The sequence below is a fragment of the Leiobunum rupestre genome, chromosome 6 (assembly GCF_980474605.1).
Source record: "Leiobunum rupestre chromosome 6, qqLeiRupe1.1.hap1, whole genome shotgun sequence".
NCBI classification, from domain to species: domain Eukaryota; kingdom Metazoa; phylum Arthropoda; class Arachnida; order Opiliones; family Sclerosomatidae; genus Leiobunum; species Leiobunum rupestre.
Window position 1 is genome coordinate 58,890,527 of NC_143389.1, and position 9,163 is coordinate 58,899,689.

Sequence of the window (9,163 nt, forward strand, 5' to 3'; positions counted from 1 at the left end):
GACGCTCGATTAGATAAATGGAAAATGGGGGCATAATAATAATAATTGTTACCTGATTTGAAAAATATCCTTACTTGAGAAATCGCGTTTTGAGAAAATCAAATTTAAAGTTTTGATATATTTAAGAAAATATAAGGGGCCGCTTTTTAGTCTTTTCCTTTAGTATAGAGGAAAGAGGCTGTTATTTTCGCTCCTGATGTATGCTGTGGTGGTGATGATGGTGAAGGTTAATAATACAGTGGAAGCTAGAGCTCTGTATAGGTTCCCGGGAATCAACGAATTCTCTTCAATGGCACTCGATATAAATTTATTTCAGGCGTCATTCGATTGGTATTAGTTATTTCTATCTACCTATGCCAGTGCTGAGCCACGGTTTTATAATCAAAGGGGTAAAATCAAGAGTGCTAAGAGGAAGAGGCTACTATTGTGGCTGGGCCATATTGTTTATCATATTTTTATCGCAAAATATAATAATAATTATAATAATCAGCTAGGCTAATACTCAAGGCACCACCTTAGGCCTAAGTCATCGACCGACTTTTAAAGCCATTAATTCCGGGGGAAAATAAAACTAACATACATAATTTCCGTAACAAAGTTACGGCGAAATTAGAGTTAACTTAGGTAAGAAGCTGTACTTAAATAAGTCAGCCTTTCGCTAGTATAAATTAAATATGTCTTGTTCAACTTGTTAAAAAGTTCTACGCGCTCCTTGATATTTTAGCGTAAAAGTCTCGCGCCTTTTTATTATTGTAGGGAGCTCGCGCGAAATCGCTCGAGCTATTTTGTACTAAAATATCAAGAGGCACGTGGAACCTTTTAACAAGTTGAATAAGACATTAATAGAGTTTATGCTAGCCTCTATTTCAAAATCTAAATTGTGGAAATTTTGTTTTAGGTAGACCATAATATTATCTATATAATGAATAATTTGAAATTGAAGGTTTCGTTTAGAATACGTTTCTTATTATCAATATTATAAATTAGTTTCTTATTTCGTTATAATAATAATAATCATCAGCTAGGCTAATACCCAAGGCACCACCTAAGGCCTAAGTCATCATGCGACTTTTGAAGCCATTAATTCAGGTGGCCGGGTTAGAATGCGTAGGAGGGTGGTGGCAAGCCCTGCATGCCACGCGTTCTAGCCAACAGCTCCCTACACTAACTATAACCGTTAACCTTAACAAGTTTTTGTGGAAGGGGGAACCGAAGATCTCGGGGGAAACCCATTAAACCAGTGGGGAGAGATCTTGCAAACTCTACGCAGAAGGAGTTGTTCCGAGTGTTCAGCCAGTGCCACAAGCTGGGATCGAACCCGGCTCCTCTTGCTGCGAGGCGAAAGTGCTAACCACTCCGCCACCCCACTATATATTCCGGAGTTATCAGTTACGATACCCATTTTATACAATCGGTTTATTTGGAGAAATTATGTAGAGGCCATATATAAATCATTTTCGTAAATCCAATAAAAACAGTCTATTGACTAACCGTGCATCTCCCGAGAGAGCGATAAGGCTTAAAACTTGTTTCCGGCGGGAGCGATGTTTTTACAGGATCAAAAGCAAAATTAGAAACAGGCGAGATTTGTTTTATTTCGAGTAGAAAAATATACATAAGCGTGCCAATCTTTTTCTTTAAAAGATAGTGATTACACACACGTAACCAAATGTTTGCGCAGCTGCAGCCGCCCTTTTTGGGAGTGCTGTTTTTACTTTAGTCAATATCACTTTGATACGAGTAACAGCTCCAATTCATTCATTTCAACGAAATATAGTAAGAGTACTCTAGTCTTAAATATGGTTAATGGTCGCCATTTCGTTACGAAGCAGACGGTTGACATTAAAAAAATGGTATGAAGTTGTGGGACGCCAGGCGAAAGTACTTTCACAGATAGGCTACAAATATTGTGGCCTCTATAGCCATTATGAACCTTAATTGTTTTAGTTGTTTTATTAAAAAAAACAATTTTCAACTTATAGGAAAATATTAAATATTGATTTTTAACGATACAATAACTACGTTTTGCTGATTTGACAATTGTTTCCGGTTTGGCAAAATACGTTCCAAGAAAATGCGTTCTTTTTAAGAAATCTGCGGACTCTATAACGCGTATGTCATTATACTTATAGTGAAACAAGGAGTATATTATCTTAATAAATAAATAATTTAAAATCGCTCTTGGTTAACTTTGGACAAAGCATTTTGTCTGTAAGCAGCCTTTCACTAGCAATATTTTGCAGCCTAAGATCAGCGAGCTGCGGAAAAATCTGAATGCTTTCAATGATTCCGCAACCACATCGCGAGAAAACCGGACTTAAAGACCTTATTTACGCGAAAAAACGGCATGTATCGAAGTTTATGAAACCGGGACGAACAGAAAACGTTGAAAATATACGTTGTCTTTCATAGAAAGACTCTAGAAATCCCTCTTTAACACTACGCGCAGTTACATCTCGAAACCAAAATAAACCGCGTTACATGATATACCCTTCGGTTTCAATGAAGAGTATTTTTTCTGGCTGAGTCGCTGAATTCGTCGGGTTCCGTCAACATTTTTTCTAATTGACCGGCTTGAACTTGGCAATAAAGATCCACCGCATTGTCGCTACAACAGGTGTCATTTCTTGGCCTACGTAGGAAAGACAATTGAAGTTATTTTGGAATCTTTCGAGACAACATAATAATTATATCAGAATGATTCCAAAGGAGTGGGAAGAATTGAGAAAATGACTTCGTGTACCTGGCGCATGAGAAGAATTTTTGCTTGGATCCAAACTTTTCGGAATCGTCGATACTTTGCGGAAGATGCTCGTGAAGCGTTTCGGGAACCAACGGAGAGATGGCGCCAGCCAAAAGACAAATGCAACTTAGTATCAAGAAGGGAATGCCAGAGTTGTAGACACCCTGCGAAAATTATCAACATTTTTAGACGAGTGTTACAGGATTTCTCCAGAACTCCGCGCTGCCAGAGAACCTATTTTTTATCGCTTTCAAAGGTAGACGGGTAGCGTTGCCAGCAGACAAAGACACTTTTATATTTACCAGGTAAATGACGTAGGGCATGATGATGACGGCCACGGAAGAGACGGTGGATCCGATGCTCATTCCGAGTGAGCGAACCGGGGTCGGGAAGAGTTCGGCGGCCTGTTGGTAGACGACCATGAAGGCGGCCGCCGACCCGAATTTCCCGACCAAGGAGGCCACGATTTGCGTCGTGCCACCCGCTGCAGGCAGGAAGACGGCGGCGAAACAGGAGACACCGGCCAAGAGGACGAAGGTGGTGTTGGTCCATCGTCGACCCCATTTTTCCATCAAGAAACAGGCTAAGAAAAAGGAAGGCAATTCTACCACACTTAGATAGAAGAAGTTCCGGAAGTCGTCGCCTCCCAAGTTGGACACGTTCATGATCAGCCCGAAATACGACACTGATATGGCAGCCCTATAATTGAAAAAATTGCGTTGAAATCGACATAGCCTTATTTGACATATTTTTTTTAATAATAAGCTAGGCTAATACCCAAGGCACCGCCTTAGGCCCAAGTCATCTAGCGACTTATATGCCTTTAAACAGGTGGCCGGGCTACAATTCGTAGGAGGGTGGCGGCAAGCCCTTCATGCCAGGCGAGCCAACAGCTCCTTACCCTACACTAACTATTACCATTAACCTCAAAAAGTTTTTATGGAAAGGAGAAACCGAAGAACTCGGAGGAAAACCCTTTAAACCAGTGGCGAGAGAACTTGCAAACTATACGCAGAAGGAGTGGTTCCGAGTTTTCCACCAGTACCACAAGCTGGAATTGAACCCGGCTCCTATTGCTGCGAGGCGAAAGTTCTTACCACTCCGCCACCCCACCTACATATATTCATATGTAGCCCTATTTTTTAAGCAATTTGGAAAATTAATTTCAATGTACTAGGCACTCTCGAACAGCTACATCTAATCCAAACCAATCATTGTTTACAAATTAATTAATTTGATAATACCCATATAGCCCAGGGAAATAAGGGTTTGACCTAGAACAAATTAGTAACAAGGTAATTCCAACGGTTTTGTACTTATAGTGCTTATTAAGGTAAAAAAAAGTTCCTTCACTTCCCTAAAAATGGCAGCCATTTTGACAATTTACGTTTTTCGCATTTTACGCTTAAACCGTAACTCGTAGAAGAAAACTGTCCAGGTAAAAAAGAAAGGAGCTTTACAACTACATCTAACGATACTTCAATCATCTTTCTGTGACGTACCGTTCAAAGGCTACAGCCATTTGAAAGATTCGTCATTTTGAATCAGGTGAACAGTTCAAGTCGTATTTGAGCTGTACGTCCCAGAAAGATGATTGAAGTACCGTTAGATGTAGTGGTAAAGCCCATTTCTTTTGAACATTGACAGTTTTCTTCTACGAGTTACGGTTTAAGCCTAATGCGAAAAACGTAAATTTTAAAAATGGCGGCCATTTTTCGAGGTCTTCCCCCCCCCCCCGGAAGGAACTTTTTTTCCCTTATTATTAAGGGAAAAAAAGTTCTGGGACGAACAGTTCAAATACGACTTGAACTGTTCAACTGATTCAAAATGACGAATCTTTCAAATGGCTGTAGCCTTTGAACGGTACGTCACAGAAAGATGATTGAAGTATCGTTAGATGTAGTTGTAAAGCTCCTTTCTTTTTTACCTGGACAGTTTTCTTCTACGAGTTACGGTTTAAGCGTAAAATGCGAAAAACGTAAATTGTCAAAATGGCTGCCATTTTTAGGGAAGTGAAGGAACTTTTTTTACCTTAATAAGCACTATAAGTACAAAACCGTTGGAATTAGCTTGTTACTAATTTGTTCTAGGTTTGGGCCATTTTTCGCCTTATTTCCCTGGGTTAATACGTTAAGTCAAAAGAAAACCTCACCAATTAATAGTAACGATGATTAGCTTTTTGCGCAATTGCGGGTAGCGCCAGAAATCCCGGAACGAGTGCGATTTCTCTTGTTTACTCTGATTCTCCAGAGACTGGCCTATTTTCTGAAATGAAAGACTTTTTTAAAAAAATATCCCGGCTGTCAACGTCGTTCTAAGAAACAATGCAAATACCTGTAACTTAGCCAACAAATCCGAGGGTTCTTTCTTGCCGTTCTCCCGGGCAATTCTTCGAATGGATTCGGCGGCTTCTTCAAATTTGCCGCGTGTTAAGGAGTGACGCGGAGATGACGGTAGGTACCTGAGGACATACGAGCCTTCCATTATTAAATGTCAATGAAATGAAAGTGCCGCGTTTTTCCGTATAAATTACGCACTTCCAATAGGCGAAAGCGACTATGTATGGCAGCGTGGTGACCAATCCGAAAGACGTGAACTCCGGTATGAGGTAGGCGATGAGGGCCAAGAGGCAGCCGCCCAGCGTCCACAGAACCCACGAAAGACACACCAGACGGGCCCGAGGTTTCGCTCCCACTTGCTCCACAACTTGAGGGAAAACGTTAATATTAATCAAATATTTAGGACGTTACGCCAACGCAAAATGATTTTACCTAAGATGAAGGGCAATTGGAAATTTGCTGGCATCGAAGCGCCCGTCAACAACCTCATGATGGCGAAAAATGTGAAGTTGGGTGCGAAAACGGACAAGGTCCCCGCGATGGCCACCAACGCAACGTTGAGGAAGAAAGCCGTTCGACGACCGCATCTTTGTAAAACAAAATACGCGTATAGTTCAATTTATGATCACGTAAGTACGCAAACACACAGATGTTTCACGGGTTTCAAACGAATCACGCGCTCGCTGGGAGTATGTGAACGTTAATTATATTTAAAAATTGCCGCAATTTTGACTTAAAATCATGAGATCAGTTATCAGGCAAGTGCTCTACCCCATCCTTTGTTGGGCTACTAATACTACAACAACAAGGTTCAAGGCTGGTTAGCGAGCTAATTTTGAAACTAGAATGCCGACCGTGAATTTTTGGCGCCATATACTATTTTTCACTCTGACATGTCTTGTTAAACGTTTAATTTTCGCTCTTTAAAGAGTTCGTAGTCCTTGAAGCGGGCTCCTTTTGACTCGAAGCCAATGGCAATGATACAGTTCTAGTCGTCCTAGTCGGGGATAATGACAGTTGGTGTTAGCTAGGGATGTCAAATACAGTGTATTTCGGAACCGGAAAAACTAAAGTCTACATGCAAGTTCTTATACTTGAAAATATCCCTGGAGTTTCCGTAACCTTGATAGCCTAGGCTAGTAAATAACGCTTGATGGCTTTGTTCCATGTTTTATATTTTCCACAAATTGGAATTCGATTGAGAAATAGCACTCCTATGTTTTATTCGTTTTATAAATTATGATATGTTATATTTGTTTTATAAATTATGCTGTTTTATTTGTTTTATAAATTATGCTAGGTTTTATTCGTTTTATAAATTATGCTATGTTTTATTCGTTTTATAAATTATACTGTTTTATTCGTTTTAAAAATATGCTATGTTTTATTCGTTTTAAAAATTATGCTGTGTTTTATTCGTTTTAAAAATTATGCTATGTTTTATTTGTTTTATAAATTATGCTATTTTTTATTCGTTTTAAAAATTATACTATATTTTATTCGTTTTAAAATTATGCTAGGTTTTATTCGTTTTAGAATATTTAGTATATGTATGAATTTAAACACCATAGATTCATAGTATAACTCTGTTTTATTGTGGGGTTTTTAAGAACGGTATTTCTTTTGTTATAACGAATAACACAACTGAAACTAACTTATAACATAAAAATGAGATTCAGCTTCCCTTTCTAATTGCGAATTTAGGTTGACTGCCCTCAAGTGCCAAAATTAAGTAATCTAACTCACGAATAGACCAAAATAGCTTCCGCCTCTACAAATGCGGTTTTAAGGAGTATAAATAGCGCGTAATCGCGATCTGCATCCGCAAATTAGACGGCGCTACTCTACGTTGCTACGAGCCATTCCACGTGTTGCTCCTGACATTAATTTTAAGATTTTCGAGATGCTCGCTTTGAACTCATCTACTCCGCGAAAATAACGCGTCTTATCATCGTGAAATTGGAGGAGCGGGTATTTTTAAAAACAAGATTATACCGCTAATCGGCCTACCTATCTGATACGAATCCGAAGATGAGGGTGCCGAATACGCTTCCAACGTTGCCAAGCGTCAACACCAAACTGGGTAGTTGGTCATCGCTGCAAACCAAGTCCCACTGTTTTTCAAATACACAGAACGATGATCGTATTACATATCCGTACAGAAAGCGCGATGTTATGAGTAGGTCAATTTTGAGCTAGATTGTTGCTGTACAGAACCCCGAAAATAGGCCGCAGACGCGGACATCAAAAGGCGCTCACCCTTCATGTATACGCGAAAAGAACATTTCCGCTTTCTTCTAAGAGAACACTATTTGCCTATTACGTTAAGAATTATTATATAAAGCGGCTTAAGCAAAATATATTTGAATGTGTGTAAAAATTTAAATTCATTTAGCTTCACATTTAAGATTTTAAGTTTAAAATTTTTCTTAGTTATTCAATACGATGGTTTAAGTGGCGATTATTAAACAATTATAAATGAAAAGGTACTTTACCTTGGTGACGGCGTTAGACGCGTACAAGGAATGGTCGTACTTCCAACCGCTGCCGCACTCGACGGTGGGCAGTTCTTTGCGTAGATCATCGCTTAACCAATCGTAATCAAACGCATCCCCGAGACTCATATTCCGAACGATTTCGGCGTAATCCAGGTCTAACATCTGGCACCTGCTGTAGCGTTCGTGTCCATTTTGGGTGATCTTCGGCAAACTGAGGTATTTCATTTGATCCAGCGTTAGGTTCGCCTCGGCCAGTTCCGGAACGTGACACCAATGGTCCGGTACGGCCACCAGGAAAATGACGTTCAAAACGTACAGCGCCGATATCAGCGTCGTGGGCACCATAAAGAGACCGATCAGTTTCTTTTGGTACTTCCCAAAATCTCCGACTTCGGACAATACGTCTTCGAAATCCATTTCGATTCCAACCTATAGTTTGGGAAAAGTATGCTGTAATCTCTTCGCGTTAACAAAAGCTATAAGCGATTTGGAAGAGGCTAGACTGCATCGTAGCCTGATTTCGATTAAGTTTCCAACTCTTTTCCATCGCGTTGAAAAAAGAACAAGAGGGGAAGAGGAACTCGAAACAAACCAAAAAGAATTATTTGGAGAAGTGCCCTTTTTCTAGCCGGTAGGCGCTAGTTGGTGACATGGGATATGTAGAAGCTGAGGATGCGGAGATGACGAAGACACGTAAAACAGTTGGAAAGTTTCCCGAAAGTGCCCTAACCCCTTTATTGCAATAATCATCGCGCGAAAAAAAAATTAGCCCGCTAATTATGGAAACCAAATGAGCTCGTTTCGCCAGTTTTATTATTCGGAGTTCCAACGGAAATTCCGCTTTAATTATTATTATTAATTAATTTTAGATTATTTATTTCAGAATTAAAATTAATAAGTAAGGACCTCTGGAGAAAATTAAAGAATTTCTGAACACCTCTTTTGAGAAAAGCGATTGTTGCTACCTTATACTAGTTATACGGCCAAATGAACTTCGTCAATTTAAAACACCTGCTTAATACGCGCGAGTTTATCTATTTCTATCTTATTCGGTTATGAACCATCTTTCGAAACTATGAAATTTGATATTGAAGAGTGACTTAAAACCAGAATTAACCAGCTTTACCGGCTCCCTATCTATCGTCCTTTGATTGGAAACTCAAGTTTTGATTTTTGATTGAAAAGTCACGTGTTGAAACTCACGTGTCGATCTTTGATTTGAAAACTGACGCGTTGATCTTTGATTGAATAGAGAAATTTCGCGTGAAAAATGGATAGATGGTAGCTGCAGCAATATGGGCAGTGGTGGACTGCTAGGGAATGAAGGCGACCAGCTGAAGACATATCGCTTATATATGAATGTTGTTTTCGATAAAAATAAGTGTATGCGTTAATTTTAGGAATATCTTATTGAAATTTTTCTTTTTCTACTACCGCCAATATCATCTCAGATAAAAGCGACGTTCGACGAGATCAGTCGATCTCCTTGAGAAAGCGCCGAAGCCCGGCCTGCGCGCGCTGTAAAGGACATTTTCCTTTAGACAAAATGCGTTGCCGAATTGCGCCTAAGACGTAATTTGAAG

At 39.6% G+C, this 9,163-nt stretch overlaps 1 protein-coding gene across 2 annotated transcripts; it reads right to left on the reverse strand.

Annotated features, from left to right (window-relative positions):
• Window positions 1-1,570: 1,570 nt before the first annotated feature.
• On the reverse strand, window positions 1,571-8,878 carry LOC149942831 (carcinine transporter-like). 2 transcript variants are annotated; one of them, XM_090177300.1, is made up of 10 exons: window positions 8,784-8,878; window positions 7,578-8,009; window positions 7,093-7,196; window positions 5,515-5,669; window positions 5,281-5,449; window positions 5,078-5,204; window positions 4,896-5,008; window positions 3,046-3,442; window positions 2,744-2,907; window positions 1,571-2,632 (listed from the first exon to the last, which is right to left on the reverse strand). In XM_090177300.1, the coding sequence occupies exons 2-10, from the start codon at window positions 7,995-7,997 to the stop codon at window positions 2,500-2,502; spliced, it is 1,782 nt and encodes a 593-aa protein (XP_090033426.1). In that variant the 5' UTR covers window positions 7,998-8,009; window positions 8,784-8,878; the 3' UTR covers window positions 1,571-2,499. The 2 variants fall into 2 exon arrangements, with proteins under 2 accessions (XP_090033426.1, XP_090033427.1); XM_090177301.1 differs by lacking the exon at window positions 8,784-8,878 and adding an exon at window positions 8,518-8,536.
• Between the last annotated feature and the right edge of the window lie 285 nt (window positions 8,879-9,163).

What these genes read in the sequence shown, in the direction of transcription:
- LOC149942831 (XM_090177300.1), bottom strand. Translation starts at nt 7,997, where the DNA reads ATGGATTTCGAAGACGTATTGTCCGAAGTCGGAGATTTTGGGAAGTAC. An exon ending in CGTCTAACGCCGTCACCAAG is followed by an intron (nt 7,197 to 7,577) that starts GTAAAGTACCTT and finishes TTTGAAAAACAG; the next exon opens with TGGGACTTGGTTTGCAGCGA. An exon ending in CCAATTGCCCTTCATCTTAG is followed by an intron (nt 5,450 to 5,514) that starts GTAAAATCATTT and finishes TTTTCCCTCAAG; the next exon opens with TTGTGGAGCAAGTGGGAGCG.